Source organism: Oncorhynchus clarkii, chromosome 6, assembly GCF_045791955.1.
Source record: "Oncorhynchus clarkii lewisi isolate Uvic-CL-2024 chromosome 6, UVic_Ocla_1.0, whole genome shotgun sequence".
In the NCBI taxonomy this organism is placed as follows: Eukaryota; Metazoa; Chordata; class Actinopteri; order Salmoniformes; family Salmonidae; genus Oncorhynchus; species Oncorhynchus clarkii.
This window is the reverse complement of record NC_092152.1, coordinates 10,231,052-10,254,450: the sequence shown is the minus strand read 5'-3', so window position 1 is coordinate 10,254,450 and position 23,399 is coordinate 10,231,052. Positions and strand designations below refer to the sequence as shown.

At 41.0% G+C, this 23,399-nt stretch overlaps 1 protein-coding gene across 1 annotated transcript in view; it reads left to right on the top strand.

Annotated features, from left to right (window-relative positions):
• LOC139410603 (unc-5 netrin receptor Ca) overlaps nt 1–23,399 on the top strand; it is a 196,974-nt gene that overhangs the window by 112,009 nt on the left and 61,566 nt on the right. The window contains exon 8 of the mRNA XM_071155911.1: nt 20,271–20,327. Coding sequence (XP_071012012.1) covers nt 20,271–20,327 — 57 coding nt within the window. The remainder of the gene's footprint in view (nt 1–20,270; nt 20,328–23,399) is intronic.

Here is a 23,399-nt window from a genome sequence, read left to right as displayed (position 1 = left end):
TTCTTCCTCCTCCTGCTCCACCTGCTTGTCCTCCTTCACCTCCTGCTCTTCCTCCTGCTCCTCCTCTTCTTCACTGGCTCTGTTATATTCTCACCTCCTTCCTCCTGCTTTCATACACACACAACATCAGCAATACACTTTTTATTTCCCCTTTATTTAACCAGGTAGGCTAGTTGAGAACAACTTTATTTAACCAGGTAGGCCAGAACACCTTTATTTAACCAGGTAGGCCAGAACACCTTTATTTAACCAGGTAGGCCAGAACACCTTTATTTAATCAGGTAGGCCAGAACAACTTTATTTAACCAGGTAGGCCAGAACACCTTTATTTAACCAGGTAGACCAGAACACCTTTATTTAACCAGGTAGGCCAAAACACCTTTATTTAACCAGGTAGACCAGAACACCTTTATTTAACCAGGTAGGCCAGAACACCTTTATTTAACCAGGTAGGCCAGAACACCTTTATTTAACCAGGTAGACCAGAACACCTTTATTTAACCAGGTAGGCCAAAACACCTTTATTTAACTAGGTAGGCTAGTTGAGAACAAGTTCTCATTTACAACTACGACCTGGCCAAGATAAAGCAAAGCAGTGCGACACAAACAACAACACAGAGTTACACATGGAGCAAACAAACATACAGTCAATAACACAATAGAAAAACAAACGTTCATGTACAGTGTGGGCAAATGAGGTAGGATAAGGACAGACAGATATGTGTACTTACAAAACAAAGTATGCCTGTGAGCATCTTCATCAAACATGTGAACGTAAAATGTTTTATCCTTTAAATGTGTCTATTGATGGTGGTATACAGATCTGTAGAACGTTAATAGGGAGAGAAAACAATGCACATTATTATAAATTCTTGACCACAAGATGCACTATGGGCCTGATTCAGACTTAGGAAATGTATGTCTTTCCTACCTACTTCTCAGTAGTGGGTTTTCAGACTTACCTAATGCAGGCGCCAGCGCTTAATTTGGAAATTGGGAGGTGCCGGAACAAAAAATTAGCTTGAGACGGGGTTGACCCAGGGGGGCTCTGAGGTACCGAAACGCATAAAACAAAAATCCCCTTTATAATAAAGCATGGCATGCGTTTATCAACACTTTTGCGTACTGGTATAGAGCAGCAGAGTAGAGGCACTTGCAGAAGTTGCAAAGGATTTGTTTGTTTGTTTTGCTTTTATAAACTAATTTCATGCAATACTACATCGTTTTAGATTATTGGAGACTAGTAGAATATTTTTAATACCTCACAAATGATTGAAATGACAGGCTACTTGATACTGACAAACTGAGAATCTGAGATAAATAAAAACTACCTTGTCTTGAATCCATCAATTGCCTAAACCTAGTTATACGGAGACAAACACATTGTACAATATGAAGAGGAAATTATAGTCCTAAAAAAGCTTTCCAGTTTCACTGACTCACCCAATGATGCACAGCTCACTCACCAGCCATGGCTAATGCGCTCCTGCCAAAAGCTTATCTCTCTTGTTTTTCTTTGTAAAACAATGATGTTCTCTGAATAGGTCTATAACTTGGTAGCCTACAGACAGATTAGATTATTCTCATTTCAGCAGGAGCCATTTGCTTTTCAATCTGTGTTTTCCCGCGATTGCGAAAGGCCTGTTTTAGCTGCATGCTATTCACTGACAGATTTGCCACGCTTGCCCAACTGTGAGCATTCCTTGTGATTGGGCTACGCACAATCCACAGCTAGGCTATTTTTAAAAAGAAGCTATTGATCCTCTATGACTAAATATAGGCTCACTCCAGGTGTAGTATTCAGAATGATTTAATTTATTTCTGAACAGACAGCAGTAATTCTATAACTTTGGCAAATGTATATAAATTTATCAGGGGTGTGGCACCTCCAGGACACTTCCCGCGGCTATGATTCTATAAGGAAATAAATGATGAAGTGCAACACTGTAGAGATGAGAGTTGAAGGCTCGTCTCTATCAGCTCAGAGAGAGGGAGAGAGATCATAGAAAGTGAATCAAATGTTACAGTAGTTCTGTGAGAGATACAGGCACACTTCTTTCTCTCACCACAGCAATGGCCACACGTTGGTCTATATAGGCTACAATGTTGCACAAACCATATACCCGGGCCGGCCCCACGTGAATCAATTATTAGAATATCAGGCATATTTTCACATTAGGTTTTCTTTAGGGGGCAGGAGAATTAAAGAGGAGTCAAAGTTCTCTAATTGCAATGTAAAAAATTATAATAAAAGCGAAGAGTGAACATTATTTTTCATGCTGGATCCTGGCAAATGGGTGTCCGGAATGAAACGGTCCAAAACGGAGAGTTGCCGAATCCTGTTCCGGCAGGATCCGTCCCAAATGATGTACTGGCAGGCAGGTAATGTGCTCTACAGGGGTGGCTACCTTGAGCACACAGAATAATGTACTTCAACAGCTGAAAACCCTCCTACTTGCTGGCTAACAGATTTTCTCGTGGATTTGTCATTCAATACGGTTTTCAGTAAAGGTATCTTATTAAGCTCTCCGTTTAAATACGGTGCACCTTTAATTAGAATTGTGTTGACAGTCTCAGGAGAATACATTGAGAGAACAGGTTCAGAATATAGGGATCAATGAAAGAAAGTTATCTAAATATATGCATATTGGTCTCCGTTTCAGCACCAATTGGTAGATTTAATAAATACTCTGATCTTGTAGTTTATTTAGGCACATTTTTTGGGTTAGGAAACTATGTATGAATCATAAAAAAACAGGAGAGCCTTTGCACACTAAATATATTGATGAATTTCAATCCCTGAAATATTGGAAGGTGGAAAAAGTGCTAGAAATCTACCCTAATCCTCATTAATCATGGATGATTGTATGACATGTGGCAGGCTCCAGGTTTAAACTGAGTTCATCTCTGAGTTCCATAATGATTAAAATAGACTGCATGTTTACTACACAACGTTAGCCTAGTATGTTCCAGTAATGCTAGCGATCCTCAGGAACAACTACACTGACGTGACAGAGGAAAGAAAGGTCAACAGAATGGAATGATGCAAAATGTAGGCTACAAATCGACAGTAAACTAACACTAAAGTCATAACACACTGGTGGTAGCACTGATCACTGACAACGACGAGACAGCCTGTAGGGAGGAGCTCAGAGACAGCCTGTAGGGAGGAGCTCAGAGACAGCCTGTAGGGAGGAGCTCAGAGACAGCCTGTAGGGAGGAGCTCAGAGACAGCTTGTAGGGAGGAGCTCAGAGACAGCCTGTAGGGAGGAGCTCAGAGACAGCCTGTAGGGAGGAGCTCAGAGACAGCCTGTAGGGAGGAGCTCAGAGACAGCCTGTAGGGAGGAGCTTAGAGACAGCCTGTAGGGAGGAGCTCAGAGACAGCCTGTAGGGAGGAGCTCAGAGACAGCCTGTAGGGAGGAGCTCAGAGACAGCCTGTAGGGAGGAGCTCAGAGATAGCCTGTAGGGAGGAGCTCAGAGACCTGGCCGTGTGGTGCCAGGACAACGACCTCTCCCTAAATGTTATCAAGACAAAGGAGATGATCGTGGACTACAGGAAAAAGAGAGCCGAGCACCCCCCCATTTTCATCGACCGGTCTGTGGTGGAGCAGGTTGAGAGCTTCAAGTTCCTTGGTGTCCACATCACCAACAAACTATCATAGTCCAAACACACCAAGACATTTGTAAAGAGGACATGACAACCCCTGTTCCCTTCAGGAGACTGAAATGATTTGGCATGGGTCCTCAGAAGTTTGGCCGGGGTAGGCCATCATAAAGAGGAGTCATGTCAATGTAAAAATTAGGCCGTCATTGTAAATAAGAATTTGTTCTTAACTGACTTGCTTAGTTAAATAAAAGTTAAATAATATATATATATTTTTAAATAGTGCCTGTAAACACACAGTCCATTTTAAAGTCAAAGATGGCAGGCCTGTGTGGCAAAGGGCTTATTTGCATATAGGCCTATTGTAGCTCTGATTGGCTACGGCAATTTTATTTACTGCAGTGTCTATGAATTGTCCAAACGCACATCCTCATTCCCACTCAATAGTGCTATAATATTTTCACTAATGCCTTACTCTGTCATTCCCAAACATTCTATGAACTTATGAAAACATGAAAAGGACAATATCTAAGTGCTCGCTTGTATAAAAAAAAGACATCATATTCTTCCTGAGGGTGTATGTGAACAGATTTCAATCATATTTAATGTTGCTAAAACGCTATCAGTTCCACTTTAAGTTCAAGGTCAAAATACGCATGGCAAGAAGTGCATTAAAAGGAAATTATGTTCCATTTACACTACCTTTGGTCAGAATTACCCCCATATGAACAGTTTGCCTATACGGTGGCCATATTAGGCCTCAGATTGAGGCTGTCCTAATATGGACACTGTATTGCACTGTAGAAGCTTCACATCAAACGTAAACAATTAAGGTCAATACCTGAGTTATAGACCATGTTTTCAGGAAGTTTATGGAAAAGATAGTGACAAATGATGACGATCATGAGCTAGCGTAAACACGTATGAGCTAGCGTAACTACGTATGAGCTAGCGTAACTACGTATGAGCTAGCGTAACTACGTATGAGCTAGCATAATTAACAAGAGCTGACGTAATTACAATCCCTCCGGAATTGTTGATATTTTGACCCCAATAGAAACAACAGAAATCTTAAACCCCCATGGAAAATTGGGCCTCAGTCTTAATAACATAAAAAGAAGTGTGACTCTTTTCCAAGAGAAGCCAATTATGTGTTGACATGTGGGAAAAGCACCTTGTTTATTGTGTGTTTGTCTGTAGTTATGGACCAGGCATTGGACTCAAAGTTTCAACTAAAGTGAAAACACTGGATAGAAATGTGTTACCGCAGACTGCTTGTAATAATGCTGTTAAATCTCACTAAAGGAATACAACACTAGTCCACGGTTCATAGATGGGTTGGTGGGGTGAAACAGACAGGGTTGGCTTAGACCACATATGTCAGAGTCAAGGCCCGCGGGCCACATCCGGCCCGCAAGAAGGTTTTTTACGGCCCCTGGGATGATCTTGATTTATTATTAGAACCGGCCCGCAGCAAGCCGGCAGCCCGCAGATCTTTTACACGCACCAATACTACATTTCCCACAATGCAAAGGTGACGCACCGAGCAGTAGGCTGCTTCATTTCAATATTTATTGGCACAGCAGTCGTCAGCATCACAGTAAAATTAACTTTCAGATACCCATCAAAAATGGCAAAACGGAAGGTGGATACTGAGAACCGGGGGTTTCAAACAAGGTGGGAGTCGGAGTATATGTTCACGAAGGTAGCTGGAAAACCTGTGTGTCTTCTGTGTGGAGAAAGTGTGGCGGTACTGAAAGAGTATAATCTGAGACGACATTATGAAACGAAACACGCGGACAAAAACAAGAATATGGACATGGAACAAAGGCTACAAAAGGCAGAGGAATTAAAACGAGGCCTCAAATCTCGACAGGCTCTGTTCAAAAAAGCCAAATCACAAGGCCAGGCTGCTGTCAAGGCCAGTTTTATTTTGGCAGCAGAGATCGCTAAATCAGCCCGGCCATTTACGGAGGGGGATTTCATCAAAAACTGCATGATTAAAGTTTGTGACGAAGTTTGCCCAGAAAAAAGGCAACTCTTTTTAAATGTGAGTCTGAGCAGAAACACCATTGCCGAGAGAGTAGACCAGTTGTCCATCAATCTAAAAGAGCAGCTTGTGAAAAAGGGAAAAGATTTTATTGCATATTCCTTGGCTGTGGATGAGAGCACCGACATTTCTGACATTGCCCAGTTGTCAATTTTCATCCGCGGAGTGGACTCCAACCTAAGCGTGACAGAGGAGTTTTTGGCTTTACGTCCTATGCATGGCACAACTACGGGGCATGATTTGTATGAAGAGGTGTCAAGATGTGTAAATGAGATGGAGCTGCCTTGGGAAAAACTTGTGGGTTTGACAACCGACGGAGCACCTGCGATGTGTGGACACAGGAGCGGACTGGTGGCGAAGATACGGGAAAAGATGCAAGAGGAAAACGCGACAGGTGAGCTGACAGCTTATCATTGTATCATACACCAGGAAGCGTTGTGCGGTAAAGCCTTGAAAATGGAGCATGTAATGAGCATCATCACGCGCACAGTTAACTTTATCAGAGCCAAAGGTTTGAATCACCGCCAGTTCAAGGCATTTCTGACGGAGTTAGAAACGGAGCATGGTGATTTGCCTTATCACACAGAGGTGCGATGGCTAAGCCAGGGAAAGGTGCTTCAAAGATGTTTCGAGCTTCGTGAGGAGATTTGTCTGTTCTTGGACAGCAAAGGGAAAGACACAACACAACTCCGAGACGAAATGTTTCTGTGTGAAATGGCTTTTCTGTGTGACATTACGAGTCATCTGAATGCAATAAACTTGCAGCTGCAGGGTCGGGATCGTGTCATCTCTGATATGTACAGTACAGTGAAGGCATTTAAAACCAAACTGACTCTGTGGGAGACGCAGATGCGGAAAGAAAATTTGAGCCACTTTCCCAGCTGCCAGACCATGAAAGAGAAGCTCTCTACCAGTGCGTTCCCGAGCACACAGTTGGCTGATAAAATAGGTATGCTTGCCGCTGACTTTCGACGCCGATTTGCTGACTTTGAAGCACAAAAAAGCAGGTTGGAACTGCTCGGTAACCCATTTGCTGTTGACGTGGAAAGCTCACCACCAAACCTCCAAATGGAGTTGATTGACCTCCAATGCAATGATGCACTGAGGGCAAAATATGCGGCAGTGGGTGCTGCGGAGTTCGCCCGTTTCCTCCCCGGCACAATGCCCCAGCTGCGCATCCAGGCTGCTCAAACGTTGTCTATGTTTGGCAGCACATACCTGTGTGAACAACTGTTTTCTTTGATGAACCTGAACAAAACATCACACAGAAGTCGACTTACTGCTGAACACCTCCACTCAATTCTGAGGATTTCTTCAGCTCAGAGCCTTACCCCGAACATTGATGAACTTGTGGAAAAGATGGGACACCACCAAGTATCACCCTCAACCTCAAACAAGTGAACATTACTGTGCAATCACATATTTAGAGTTTTTACTCAGTTCAAGTTTAAAAGTTAAAATTTAATATTTGTTTTCACTGCATGTTACTTCTCCTTAAACAAAGTGTTGTTTTTGATTAATAGATTTTTGCACTTTATTTTTTTGTATTTCAATCCAATTATATTTTAAAAATATTTCAGTTGAGTGGATGATAGAAAATTGCTATTATTGTTTTTTCTTTGAAGTAAATTTAGCCCACTTTTGCTAAAATAGAAAATATAGTCTACTGATGGTGCCTTGAATACCGGTTTCTTTCATTTAATGTTCATGTTATGGGGATATTTATATAAAGGAAATTTGTCTTTTGTGTCTGTTGAAAATTAAAGATTACTGACAGAGCCATAAGAAAATATTGCTTTATTTATCTGATCATATTGTAATATATTTGTTAGGTTTTCAGTAGGTTCAATTAGGTTCACTAGACTATATGCGTCATTTAAAAATTTTTCAATGAACATTCGAACAGTCCGGCCCTCGTCTTGTAGCTGATTTTTTTATTTGGCCCTCCGTCCATTTGACTTTGACACCCCTGGCTTAGACTGTTGACAACATGTAAACTATATATTTTTTGTCTCAAAATGTTTATTGAAAACATAAATACATTTGCACAATGAACACTTGTTGTCTCTCAAATAGATTGTTACAGTTGTCTGTTGGCTAGCTTGTGAATTTAAGCCATATTCGCATAGACATGACATTAGTCAAAACACCAATGATTCCCCACAAGGCAGATTCCAAAATTATACATGTCAGCAGTCAAGTTTTCGTACAGAGAAAAAGCTGATATGTGTTTTGCATCATATGACGCACTCCCTTTGAACAAGGCTATGCCGTAGGTATTATTTTGGAGAAATACACTACATTACCAAAAGTATGTTGGACACCTGCTCGTCGGACATCTCATTCCAAAATTGTAAGAATTAGTATGACGTTGGCCCCCCTTTGCTGCAATAACAGCCTCCACTCTTCTGGGGAGGCTTTCCACTAGATGTTGGAACATTGCTGCGGGGACTTGGTTCCATTCAGCATTAGTGCGGGCGATTAGGCCTGGTTCGCAGTCGGCGTTCTAATTCATCATAAAGGTGTTCACTGTGGTTGAGGTCAGGGCTCTGTGCAGGCCAGTCAAGTTCTTCTACACCGAGCTCGACAAACCATTTATGTATGGACCTCGCTTTGTGCATGGAGCCATTGTCATGCTGGAACAGGAAAGGGCCTTCCCCATTCTGTTGTTCACAAATTTGGGAGCACAGAATCGTCTAGAATGTCATTGTATGCTGTAGCATTGCTGGAACTAAGGGGCCTAGCTTGAATCATGAAAAACAGCCCAAGACCATTATTTCTCCTCCAAACTTTACAATTGGCACTATGCATTGGGGAAGGTACCATTCTCCTGGCATCTGCCAAACCCAGATTCGTCTGTCGGACTGCCAGATGGTGAGGCATGATTCATAACTCCAAAGAATGTGTTTCCACTGTCCAATGGCGACAAGCATTTAACCACTCCAGCCGACACTTGGCATTGTGCATGGTGATCTTAGGCTTGTGTGCGGCTGCTCGGCCATGGAAACCCATTTCACAAAGCTCCCGACGACCAGTTCTTGTGCTGACATGGCTTCCAGAGGCAGTTTGGTACTTGGTAGTGAGTGTTGTAAGCAAGGAGTTATGATCTTCACGTGCTTCAGCACTCAGCATTCCTGTTCTTTGAGCTTGTGTGGCCTACCACTTTGCGGCTGAGCCATTGTTGCTCCTAGACTTTTCCCCTCACAATAACAGCTCTTCCAGTTGACTGGGGCAGCTCTAGCAGGGCAGAAATTTTACGAACTGACTTGTTGGAACGGTAACATCCTATGACGGTGCCATGTTGACAGTCATTGAGCTCTTCAGTAAGGCCATTCTACCGCCAATGTTCGTCTATGGAGATTGCATGACTGTGTGCTCGATTTTATACACCTGTCAGCAATGGGTGTGACTGAAATAGCAGAATCCACTCATTTGAAGGGGTGTCTAAATACTTCTGTGTATATATAGTGTATGATTCTAAGATTCTCATTACACAGTACAGTATTTATAAGTATATTTTTATCTGCTAAATCCTCCTCTATCTGTTTTTAAAAAATATATATTTGTCTGTTATTTAACCAGTCCAATTGAGATGTAATATATTTTTTAAGGGAGTCCTGGTCAAGAGGAAGCAGAGACAGTATAGAATAAGATACAATGAAACATGGGACAAATGCAACTTTACAACAACACAACTTTACAACAACCCAACTTTACAATACAACAACACGACTTTACAACAACACGACTTTACAACAACACAACTTTACAACAACACAACTTCACAACAGCACAACTTTACAACAACACAACTTTACAATACAACAACACAACTTTACAACAACACGACTTTACAACAACACAACTTTACAACAACACAACTTTACGATACAACAGCACAACTTTACAACAACACGACTTTACAACAACACGACTTTACAACAACACAACTTTACAACAACACAACTTCACAACAACACAACTTCACAACAGCACAACTTTACAACAACACAACTTTACAACTTTACAACAACACAACTTTACAACAACACAACTTCACAACAACACAACTTTACAACAACACAACTTTACAACAACACAACTTCACAACAACACAACTTCACAACAACACAACTTTACAATACAACAACACAACTTTACAACAACACGACTTTACAACAACACAACTTTACAACAACACAACTTTACAATACAACAGCACAACTTTACAACAACACGACTTTACAACAACACGACTTTACAACAACACAACTTTACAACAACACAACTTCACAACAACACAACTTCACAACAACACAACTTCACAACAGTACAACTTTACAACAACACAACTTTACAACAACACAACAACACAACTTTACAACAACACAACTTCACAACAACACAACTTTACAACAACACAACTTTACAACAACACAACTTCACAACAACACAACTTCACAACAACACAACTTTACAACAACACGACTTTACAACAACACAACTTCACAACAACACAACTTTACAACAACACAACTTTACAACAACTCAACTTCACAACAACACAACTTCACAACAACACAACTTCACAACAGCACAACTTTACAACAACACAACTTTACAACAACACAACTTTACAACAACACAACTTCACAACAACACAACTTCACAACAACACAACTTCACAACAGCACAACTTCACAACAACACAACTTCACAACAACACGACTTTACAACAACACAACTTTACAATACAACAACACAACTTTACAACAACACAACTTTACAACAACACAACTTTACAAACAACACACATGACTTTACAACAACACAACTTTACAATACAACAACACAACTTTACAACAACACAACTTTACAACAACACAACTTTACAATACAACAACATGACTTTACAACAACACAACTTCACAACAACACAACTTCACAACAACACAACTTCACAACAGCACAACTTTACAACAACACAACTTTACAACAACACAACTTTACAACAACACAACTTTACAACAACACAACAACACATACATAGAACATCCTCATGGTGTTAGAGGACACCAACTCATTGACTGCTGACGCAACTGCACACTCTTCAGTATTAAACAAACTCTCTGAATCTCACACATTTTAGAAAAGCAGCGTGAAATTCCACATTTGCTAGACAGAAAACCTCTAATGGATTTGACACATTTAAAAGGAAATCAAATAAATACATGCATGTTGTTAGAAAAGTCTTAGGAAAGCCTAGCGCTGTACCTATATCATGAGAGTTAGCCTTAGGAAAGCCTAGCGCTGTACCTATATCATGAGAGTTAGCCTTAGGAAAGCCTAGCGCTGTACCTATATCATGAGAGTTAGCCTTAGGAAAGCCTAGCGCTGTACCTATATCATGAGCGTTAGCCTTAGGAAAGCCTAGCGCTGTACCTATATCATGAGCGTTAGCCTTAGGAAAGCCTAGCGCTGTACCTATATCACGAGCGTTAGCCTTAGGAAAGCCTAGCGCTGTACCTATATCACGAGCGTTAGCCTTAGGAAAGCCTAGCGCTGTACCTATATCATGAGAGTTAGCCTTAGGAAAGCCTAGCGCTGTACCTATATCATGAGCGTTAGCCTTAGGAAAGCCTAGCGCTGTACCTATATCATGAGCGTTAGCCTTAGGAAAGCCTAGTGCTGTACCTATATCACGAGCGTTAGCCTTAGGAAAGCCTAGCGCTGTACCTATATCACGAGCGTTAGCCTTAGGAAAGCCTAGTGCTGTACCTATATCATGAGCGTTAGCCTTAGGAAAGCCTAGCGCTGTACCTATATCATGAGCGTTAGCCTTAGGAAAGCCTAGCGCTGTACCTATATCATGAGCGTTAGCCTTAGGAAAGCCTAGCGCTGTACCTATATCATGAGCGTTAGCCTTAGGAAAGCCTAGCGCTGTACCTATATCATGGGCGTTAGCCTTAGGAAAGCCTAGCGCTGTACCTATATCATGAGCGTTAGCCTTAGGAAAGCCTAGCGCTGTACCTATATCATGAGCGTTAGCCTTAGGAAAGCCTAGCGCTGTACCTATATCATGGGCGTTAGACTTAGGAAAGCCTAGCGCTGTACCTATATCATGAGCGTTAGCCTTAGCATGCATTTACATGATCACTGTGATTGATGGTCATAGGATCCGTCTGCTCATATTTCTTGGCTGCGCAGCGCTGCTGCCCATAGTTTAAATGCTCTCATTGGGCTTGTGAGATCCAGCCGCTGCATTAAGTCCCAGCTAGATGGATGGGGAGTATACTCTGAATATAAAACCCATAACAGTATAGATTCAGCCTCGTTTCCCCAGATTGATTTTTGTGCTTTTAGAGGCTTGAGCCCTGTCTATGTCTGCACTAATAACAGTTTCCTCCAATATTTAGGAGAAATCCATGAGGCTTAAAAGCCTGCAATGCTTCTAATATGATCCTGAAAGCAATACGTATGTAGACCTCATCATCCTACTCTAATGGGTCCAAACACTTTGCATCTAGATTGGTACTTTAATATGTTTGTGTTGGAGAAAGAAAAAAAAAACTGTTTCTGTTGGATTCTGTTGGATTCTATTAGATTGCATCCAGGCTTTGAATATGTTTGTGTATAGGCTGCCTCTAGTATGCCCCTCTCTGTTTCTTCCCAAAACGTAATTGTCTCTTAACTATTCTTATTTTATTATTTACCTTTTTTTTAACCTTTTTTTAAATTTCTCAAGTCCATTTCCATGAAATTAGACATAACTTTACGCTGGGAGGAGTTCATAAAAATTAGATTTTTTTGTGAGGTGTGGAGGGGGGGGGGGCTTGAAAATGTTGAAAACTAGTGGAGTTGAGTAGTGCTTCATGTCTCTGATAGTGCTGTATAATTGACTTTTCTCTGGCTACTGCACCTACAGACACTTTCCTGCTTTCTTCCTATTTCCCATCTAAAGTTTTCCCATTATAAAACCTGAGTAGTTGAAATCCACTTGACCTCCGTCTGCCTCACCTCAAGTATTTTCCTCTCTCGTCCATTTCTCTGTGTTTGATTTAAGGAGCTTTTGTTGCTTTGCTCTCAGACAGATGCCATTTTCATCGACCGAGTGTACTAGACAACAAGCACTGTATTAGCATAGAAAACATACCTTTACTCTGTGCCTATTTCACTTGTGTTTCCTATGAGTCTAGGTTGGAGTTTATTTCCGATGATTCAGATCGAATGAAACACATTTTATAGACAACTGTGCATGTGTCAACGCTGCATCCTGGCATTGCTTGGTAGTGGTATAGACAACTGTGCATGTGTCAACGCTGCATCCTGTCATTGCTTGGTAGTGGTATAGACAACTGTACATGTGTCAACGCTGCATCATGGCATTGCTTGGTAGTGGTATAGACAACTGTACATGTGTCAACGCTGCATCATGGCATTGCTTGGTAGTGGTATAGACAACTGTACATGTGTCAACGCTGCATCCTGGCATTGCTTGGTAGTGGTATAGACAACTGTACAAGTGTCAACGCTGCATCCTGGCATTGCTTGGTAGTGGTATAGACAACTGTACATGTGTCAACGCTGCATCCTGGCATTGCTTGGTAGTGGTATAGACAACTGTACATGTGTCAACGCTGCATCCTGGCATTGCTTGGTAGTGGTATAGACAACTGTACATGTGTCAACGCTGCATCCTGGCATTGCTTGGTAGTGGTATGGTACCGTAGTACCACACAAAGTAGAAACACAGTTAAACCTGACTTCTGACTTTCAACACAGCGAAATGCAAAAAGGATAAGTTAAATGCAAGTGGGTTCGTTTAGTGGGTTAGGGTTAGTTTTACTAGTGGGTTAGGGTTAGTCTTACCAGTGGGTTAGGGTTAGTCTTACTAGTGGGTTAGGGTTAGACTTACTAGTGGGTTAGGGTTAGTCTTACCAGTGGGTTAGGGTTAGTCTTACTAGTGGGTTAGGGTTAGTCTTACTAGTGGGTTAGGGTTAGTCTTACCAGTGGGTTAGGGTTAGTCTTACTAGTGGGTTAGGGTTAGTCTTACTAGTGGGTTAGGGTTAGTTTTACCAGTGGGTTAGGGTTAGTTTTACTAGTGGGTTAGGGTTAGTTTTAGCAGTGGGTTAGGGTTAGTTTTACCAGTGGGTTAGAGTTAGTTTTACCAGTGGGTTAGGGTTAGTCTTACCAGTGGGTTAGGGTTAGTTTTACTAGTGGGTTAGGGTTAGTTTTACCAGTGGGTTAGGGTTAGTCTTACCAGTGGGTTAGGGTTAGTTTTACCAGTGGGTTAGGGTTAGTTTTACCAGTGGGTTAGGGTTAGTCTTACCAGTGGGTTAGGGTTAGTTTTACTAGTGGGTTAGGGTTAGTTTTACTAGTGGGTTAGGTTTAGTTTAGTGGGTTAGGGTTAGTTTTACTAGTGGGTTAGGGTTAGTTCTACTAGTGGGTTAGGGTTAGTTTTATCAGTGGGTTAGGGTTAGTTTTACTAGTGGGTTAGTTTTATCAGTGGATTAGGGTTAGTTTTACAGTGGGTTAGGGTTAGTTTTACTAGTGGGTTTGGGTTAGTCTTACCAGTGGGTTAGGGTTAGTTTTATCAGTGGGTTAGGGTTAGTTTTATCAGTGGATTAGGGTTAGTTTTACCAGTGGGTTAGGGTTAGTTTTACTAGTGGGTTAGGGTTAGTTTTATCAGTGGGTTAGGGTTAGTTTTACCAGTGGGTTAGGGTTAGTTTTACTAGTGGGTTAGGGTTAGTCTTAGCAATGGGTTAGGGTTCATTTTACTAGTGGGTTAGGGTTAGTCTTACCAGTGGGTTAGGGTTAGTTTTATCAGTGGGTTAGGGTTAGTTTTACTAGTGGGTTAGGGTTAGTCTTAGCAGTGGGTTAGGGTTAGTTTTACCAGTGGATTAGGTTTAGTTTCTTGGGTTAGGTTTAGTCTTACCAGTGGGTTAGGGTTAGTTTTACCAGTGGGTTAGGGTTAGTCTTACCAGTGGGTTAGGGTTAGTTTTACCAGTGGGTTAGGGTTAGTTTTATCAGTGGGTTAGGGTTAGTTTTACTAGTGGGTTAGGGTTAGTCTTATCAGTGGGTTAGGGTTAGTCTTAGCAATGGGTTAGGGTTCATTTTACTAGTGGGTTAGGGTTAGTCTTACCAGTGGGTTAGGGTTAGTTTTACTGGTGGGTTAGGGTTAGTCTTAGCAATGGGTTAGGGTTCATTTTACCAGTGGGTTAGGGTTAGTCTTACCAGTGGGTTAGGGTTAGTTTTACTAGTGGGTTAGGGTTAGTTTTAGTAGTGGGTTAGGGTCAGTTTTGCCATTGAGTTAGGGTTAGTTTTACTAGTGGTTTAGGGTTAGTTTTACCAGTGGGTTAGGGTTCATTTTACCAGTGGGTTAGGGTTAGTTTTACCAGTGGGTTATGGCTAGTTTTACTAGTGGGTTAGGGTTAGTCTTTACCAGTGGGTTAGGGTTAGATTTACCAGTGGGTTAGGGTTAGTTTTACTAGTGGGTTAGGTTTAGTTTAGTGGGTTAGGGTTAGTTTTACTAGTGGGTTAGGGTTAGTTTTACTAGTGGGTTAGGGTTAGTTTTATCAGTGGGTTAGGGTTAGTTTTACTAGTGGGTTAGGGTTAGTTTTATCAGTGGATTAGGGTTAGTTTTACAGTGGGTTAGGGTTAGTTTTACTAGTGGGTTAGGGTTAGTCTTAGCAGTGGGTTAGGGTTAGTTTTACCAGTGGATTAGGTTTAGTTTCTTGGGTTAGGTTTAGTCTTACCAGTGGGTTAGGGTTAGTTTTACCAGTGGGTTAGGGTTAGTCTTACCAGTGGGTTAGGGTTAGTTTTACCAGTGGGTTAGGGTTAGTTTTATCAGTGGGTTAGGGTTAGTTTTACTAGTTGGTTAGGGTTAGTCTTACCAGTGGATTAGGGTTAGTCTTAGCAATGGGTTGGGGTTAATTTTACTAGTGGGTTAGGGTTAGTCTTACCAGTGGGTTAGGGTTAGTTTTACTAGTGGGTTAGGGTTAGTCTTAGCAATGGGTTAGGGTTCATTCTACCAGTGGGTTAGGGTTAGTCTTACCAGTGGGTTAGGGTTAGTTTTACTAGTGGGTTAGGGTTAGTTTTAGTAGTGGGTTAGGGTCAGTTTTGCCATTGAGTTAGGGTTAGTTTTACTAGTGGTTTAGGGTTAGTTTTACCAGTGGGTTAGGGTTCATTTTACCAGTGGGTTAGGGTTAGTTTTACCAGTGGGTTAGGGTTAGTTTTACTAGTGGGTTAGGGTTAGTTTTGTGGGTTAGGGTTCATTGTACCAGTGGGTTATGGCTAGTTTTACTAGTGGGTTAGGGTTAGTCTTTACCAGTGGGTTAGGGTTAGATTTACCAGTGGGTTAGGGTTAGATTTACCAGTGGGTTAGGATTATTTTTACTAGTGGGTTAGGTTTAGTTTAGTGGGTTAGGGTTAGTTTTACTAGTGGGTTAGGGTTAGTTTTACTAGTGGGTTAGGGTTAGTTTTATCAGTGGGTTAGGGTTAGTTTTATCAGTGGGTTAGGGTTAGTTTTATCAGTGGGTTAGGGTTAGTTTTACTAGTGGGTTAGGGTTAGTTTTATCAGTGGATTAGGGTTAGTTTTACCAGTGAGTTAGGGTTAGTTTTACTAGTGGGTTAGGGTTAGTCTTAGCAATGGGTTAGGGTTCATTTTACTAGTGGGTTAGGGTTAGTCTTACCAGTGGGTTAGGGTTAGTTTTATCAGTGGGTTAGGGTTAGTTTTACTAGTGGGTTAGGGTTAGTCTTAGCAGTGGGTTAGGGTTAGTTTTACCAGTGGATTAGGTTTAGTTTCTTGGGTTAGGTTTAGTCTTACCAGTGGGTTAGGGTTAGTTTTACCAGTGGGTTAGGGTTAGTCTTACCAGTGGGTTAGGGTTAGTTTTACCAGTGGGTTAGGGTTAGTTTTATCAGTGGGTTAGGGTTAGTTTTACTAGTGGGTTAGGGTTAGTCTTACCAGTGGGTTAGGGTTAGTCTTAGCAATGGGTTAGGGTTCATTTTACTAGTGGGTTAGGGTTAGTCTTACCAGTGGGTTAGGGTTAGTCTTAGCAATGGGTTAGGGTTCATTTTACTAGTGGGTTAGGGTTAGTTTTACTAGTGGGTTAGGGTTAGTTTTACTAGTGGGTTAGGGTTAGTTTTACTAGTGGGTTAGGTGTTAGTCTTAGCAATGGGTTAGGGTTCATTTTACCAGTGGGTTAGGGTTAGTCTTAGCAATGGGTTAGGGTTCATTTTACTAGTGGGTTAGGGTTAGTTTTACTAGTGGGTTAGGGTTAGTTTTAGCAGTGGGTTAGGGTTAGTTTTATCAGTGGGTTAGGGTTAGTTTTACTAGTGGGTTAGGGTTAGTCTTACCAGTGGGTTAGGGTTAGTTTTACTAGTGGGTTAGGGTTAGTTTTACTAGTGGGTTAGGGTTAGTCTTAGCAATGGGTTAGGGTTCATTTTACTAGTGGGTTAGGGTTAGTCTTACCAGTGGGTTAGGGTTAGTCTTACCAGCGGATTAGGTTTAGTTTCTTGGGTTAGGTTTAGTCTTACCAGTGGGTTAGGGTTAGTTTTACCAGTGGGTTAGGTTTAGTTTCTTGGGTTAGGGTTAGTTTTCCCAGTGGGTTAGGGTTAATCTTACCAGTGGTTTAGGGTTAGTTTTTCTAGTTGTTTAGGGTTAGTTTTACCAGTGGGTTAGGGTTAGTTTTTCTAGTGGTTTAGGGTTCGTTATACCAGTGGGTTAGGGTTAGTTTTGTGGGTTAGGGTTCATTCGTTTTACTAGTGGGTTTGGGTTAGTCTTACCAGTGGGTTAGAGCTAGTTTTACTAGTGGGTTAGGGTTAATTTTACTAGTGGGTTAGGGTTAGTCTTACCAGTGGGTTAGGGCTAGTTTTACTAGTGGGTTAGGGTTAGTTTTACCAGTGGTTTAGGGTTTGCCTTACCAGTGGGTTATGGTTAGTTTTAGTGGTGGGTTAGGGTTAGTGTTTTAATTTGTTTATTTAACTAGGCAAGTCAGTTAACAACAAATTCTTATTTACAATGACCGCCTACCAAAAGGCAAAAGGCCTCCTGCAGGGACGGGGCCTGGGATTAAAAATAAACACATAAATACAATATAAATATAAGACACAACACACATCACAACGAGAGAGACAACACTACATAAGAGAACTAAGACAACAACATAACAAGGCAGCAACACATGACAACACAGCATGGTAGCAACACAACATAACAACAACATGGTAGCAAAACAACATGGTAGCAGCACAAAACATGGTACAAACATTATTGGGCACCGACAACAGCACAAAGGGCAAGAAGGTAGAGACAACAATAAATCACACAAAGCAGCCACAACTGTCAGTAAGAGTGTCCATGTTACAAGAGGGAATTTGCAGTACATGAAAGGATGATATTTCTCATGTACACGACATTGAGTCCTAATACCAACAACTGCAGATTTAGTGAAGAAATGTTGTTGAGGAATGGTGTCCTGTGAAAGGAAGGTATTTTGTAGAGGTCAGAAGACTTTAATAGAATAGGTTTGTCTTTTGGGAGCCTATTTATAGAATAAAAGTTCCTTAGCCTAGACACTTTGACTGCAAAGAAGAGCTATACTTTCTACTGTACATGAACAGTTGTTCATAGTTACACCATATGTACAGTAGATAAGTTGGCTACCAAAGTATACACAGCTGTCCTTGTGGTGAGCTGACACAGAGTGGTGGTTGTGGTTGTGCTAGTTTTAGCTAGCTACTCTATAGACTGTCTCAGCGCTGACAACACTTTTGCCACTGAGGAAAGTACAGTAGCGTATAAAGGTCTCTATTTCTCATTGGTTTATGTCCTGTATTTTCTCTCTCTGACTTCAGTCCTTCTATTTCTCATTGGTTTATGTCCTGTATTTCATCTTCTTCTCGTGTTGTTTTTTTTAGTATAGGCAACCTGTTATTATACTTGTCTTCCGCATCAAGTTCAACATCATTGTCTGTCTACAGTGGGTGATGGTATTGTGATGTGTGCATGTGATCGCTTCATAACATCCTGTACAGTCAAGTCAATGTAAGGTGTGTCTGTAAGGTCTGTGTGTATAACATCAAATCAAAATCAAATCAAATGTAATTTGTCACATGCGCCGAATACAGCAGGTGTTTCACCTTACAGTGAAATGCTGAATACAACAGGTGTAGTAGACCTTACAGTGAAATGCTGAATACAACAGGTGTAGTAGACCTTACAGTGAAATGCTGAATACAACAGGTGTAGTAGACCTTACAGTGAAATGCTGAATACAACAGGTGTAGTAGACCTCACAGTGAAATGCTGAATACAACAGGTGTTTCACCTTACAGTGAAATGCTGAATACAACAGGTGTTTCACCTTACAGTGAAATGCTGAATACAACAGGTGTTTCACCTTACAGTGAAATGCTTACTTACAAGCCCTAACCAACAATACAGTTAAAAAATACAATTAAAAAACACCTACAAAAATCAAAATGTTTAAAAAAAAATTCTATATATATATATATATATATATATATATAGTAATCCTGACCCTTTTTCTCCCCAATTTCGTGGTATCCAATTGGGAGTTACAGTCTTGTCTCTTTGTGTCAACTTCCGTACGGACTCGGGAGAGGCGAAGGTTGAGAGCTGTGCGTCCTCCGAAACACAACCCGGCCAAGCCTCACTGCTTCTTGACACAACGCCCGCTGAACCTGGAAGCCAGCCTCACCAATGTGTCGGAGGACACACTGTACACCTGGGGACCGTGTCAGCGTGCATTGTGCCCGGCCCGTCACAGGAGTCGCTAGTGCGCAATTGGACAAGAACAAACTTTGATTTGAAAGTGTATTGTCCCGTTAAGGGGTTGGGCCCAGAATAGAAAGATGAGTGGGAGGCCCGGGTGCACAACAAGAAGCAAGAAGAGCAAGAAGACAAGTTTGCGCTGAGCCAGTTTGCACTGTTCTGTGAAGGGAGTAGTACACCGCGTTGTACGAAATCTTCGGCTTCTTGGCAATTTCTCGCATGGAATAGCCTTAATTTCTCAGAACAAGAATAGACTGACGAGTTTCAGAAGAAAGTTATTTCTTTCTTGCCGTTTTGAGCCTGTAATCGAACCCACAAATGCTGATGCTCCAGATACTCAACGAGTCTAAAGAAGGCCAGTTTTATTGCTTCTTTAATCAGCACAACAGTTTTCAGCTGTGCTAACCCTTTTGCAAATATGTTTTCTAATGATTAATTAGCCTTTTAAATGGTAAACTTGGATTAGCTAATTGGAACACAGGAGTGATGGTTGCTGATAATGGGCCTCTGTACGCTATATGTAAATATTCCATTAAAAATTAGCCGTTTCCAGCTACAATAATCATTTACAACATTAACAATGTCTACACTGTATTCCTGATCAATTTGATGTTATTTTAATGGACAACAAATGTTCTCTTCTTAGAAAAACAAGATAATTTCTAAGTGACCCCAAACCTTTGAACGGTCGTGTATATGTTTACATTTTCAGTGACAGGTGACCATTTAGACGGTCTTATTTTTTGTTGCTGTTTTGTTTTGTTCCGTTTGGTTTGACGTTGATTTCACCGTGCCCTCCCTCCCCTTTTCTCCCCCTCAAGGTTCATTATATCAGCTGTCCACTGAGCCTAATGCCGACAGTGATTTGGGATTTTCATGTGAGTTGGTGTCTTTTTTTTGTTTTCCATTCCCCCTCTTCCCCTTCTCTTATTTTGTTGATTGATTTGTGTCCCTCTTGAGTTTTCCCTCCCTTATGTCATGCCATACCACCTATTCCTTAAGGTTACAGCGTTCCCCTCCTTGATGATTCTCCTAGTGCCTCCTCCTCCTCCAGTCAGCTCCACTATACTGGTCTCTAGTGTCAGAGAGGTCCCAGTCTCTCTGTGCTATTACAGTCTCCTCATCTTGATGTGTGAGAGAGAGTTTTACTGAGGACTCTATCTCTCTCACTCCTTGAGCTATGAGCGTATATATTAAACATTAATAATCATTGTCAGGATTTCATTGCCAGACAATTTGTTCTCATTTTCTTTTCGTGTTCAAAGACATCTATTCATCTAAGTTAAACATTCTGATTCTGGCGTTTTGTGGCTCCTAGTTTTAGCATCAAAGCGGGGAGATGTATGTGAAATAACTGTAGGGAGGTGGATAGGATGTGGAAGAGCATTGTACTATAGGATGAGATGTTCCAGATCATCTTTATTCTAGCACTCCCACTATAGGTTATTTAGGTATTTGTGTCATAAAGGAAATATAAGTCACATTGTATATAACATAATACATAATAGTATAAAGTCAAACAGTATTTAAGTTCTAATTACACATTTTATATAACATGTACCGCAATACAGTAACATGTACAGTAACATGTACAGTAATACAGTAACATTTACAGTAACATGTACAGTAATACAGTAACATTTACAGTAACATGTACAGCAATACAGTAACATGTACAGTAACATGTACAGTAATACAGTAACATTTACAGTAACATGTACAGTAATACAGTAACATGTACAGTAATACAGTAACATGTACGGTAACATGTACAGTAATACAGTAACATGTACCGCAATACAGTAACATGTACCGCAATACAGTAACATGTACAGTAACATGTACCGCAATACAGTAACATGTACCGCAATACAGTAACATGTACAGTAACATGTACCGCAATACAGTAACATGTACAGTAACATGTACCGCAATACAGTAACATGTACAGTAACATGTACAGTAATACAGTAACATTTACAGTAACATGCACAGCAATACAGTAACATGTACAGTAACATGTACAGTAATACAGTAACATTTACAGTAACATGTACAGTAATACAGTAACATGTACGGTAACATGTACAGTAATACAGTAACATGTACAGTAACATGTACAGTAATACAGTAACATTTACAGTAACATGTACAGAAATACAGTAACATGTACAGTAACATGTACAGTAATACAGTAACATTTACAGTAACATGTACAGTAATACAGTAACATGTACGGTAACATGTACAGTAATACAGTAACATGTACAGTAATGCAGTAATACAGTAACAGGTACAGTAATACAGTAACAGGTACAGTAATACAGTAACATGTACAGTAACATGTACTGTAACATGTACAGTAACTTATACAGTAACATGTAAAGTAACATGTACAGTAATACAGTAAAATGTGCAGTAATACAGTAACATGTACAGTAATACAGTAACATGTACAGTAATACAGTAACATGTACAGTAACATGTACAGTAACATGTACAGTAATGCAGTAACGTACAGTAACATGTACAGTAATACAGTAACATGTACAGTAATACAGTAACATGTACGGTAACATGTACATTAAAACAGTAACCTGTATAGTAGTCTGTATTTAATAAGTCAAGGATGCGTCCCCTCACTATTAATTCAGTAACCCAGTAAGACCTAGGCTACGGTGTCAACTAGATACACTCGTTTAGCTAGCTTTACTCTAAACCAGCTTTAAAGGAAATAAAGTTTTCAGAATTAGCAATATTTCCTCATTTATCTTTCTTACTAGCACTGATTTCAGAAATAGCTGGTCTTTTTGAGGACAGTTTTACTGCCAATTACTGTGATGTGATTGTCTGACCTACCTTAGTTGAATGTACTGATTGTAAGAATGTCAAAAATGACTCAAATGTAAAAATGATATGTACAGGATGTCATACGAAAGGAGCCAAATGTTGGCAAGGGTGTTAGATAGGAGCTAGATGTTGGCAAGGGTGTTAGATAGGAGCTAGATGTTGCTAGGGGTGTTAGATAGGAGCTAGATGTTGGCAAGGGTGTTAGATAGGAGCTAGATGTTGGCAAGGGTGTTAGATAGGAGCTAGATGCTGGCAAGGGTGTAAGATAGGAGCTAGATGTTGGCAAGGGTGATAGACTGGAGCTAGATGTTGGCAAGGGTGTTAGATAGGAGCTAGATGTTGGCAAGGGTGTTAGATAGGAGCTAGATGTTGGCAAGGGTGTTAGATAGGAGCTAGATGTTGCTAGGGGTGTTAGATAGGAGCTAGATGTTGGCAAGGGTGTTAGATAGGAGCTAGATGTTGGCAAGGGTGTTAGATAGGAGCTAGATGTTGCTAGGGGTGTTAGATAGGAGCTAGATGTTGCTAGGGGTGTTAGATAGGAGCTAGATGTTGCTAGGGGTGTTAGATAGGAGCTAGATGTTGCTAGGGGTGTTAGATAGGAGCTAGATGTTGGCAAGGGTGTTAGATAGGAGCTAGATGTTGGCAAGGGTGTTAGATAGGAGCTAGATGTTGGCAAGGGTGTTAGATAGGAGCTAGATGTTGCTAGGGGTGTTAGATAGGAGCTAGATGTTGGTAAGGGTGTTAGATAGGAGCTAGATGTTGGCAAGGGTGTTAGATAGGAGCTAGATGTTGGCAAGGGTGTTAGATAGGAGCTAGATGTTGGCAAGGGTGTTAGATAGGAGCTAGATGTTGGCAAGGGTGTTAGATAGGAGCTAGATGTTGGCAAGGGTGTTAGATAGGAGCTAGATGTTGGCAAGGGTGTTAGATAGGAGCTAGATGTTGCTAGGGGTGTTAGATAGGAGCTAGATGTTGGCAAGGGTGTTAGATAGGAGCTAGATGTTGGCAAGGGTGTTAGATAGGAGCTAGATGTTGGCAAGGGTGTTAGATAGGAGCTAGATGTTGCTAGGGGGGTCAGAGAGGGGCACTAGATGTTGCTAGGG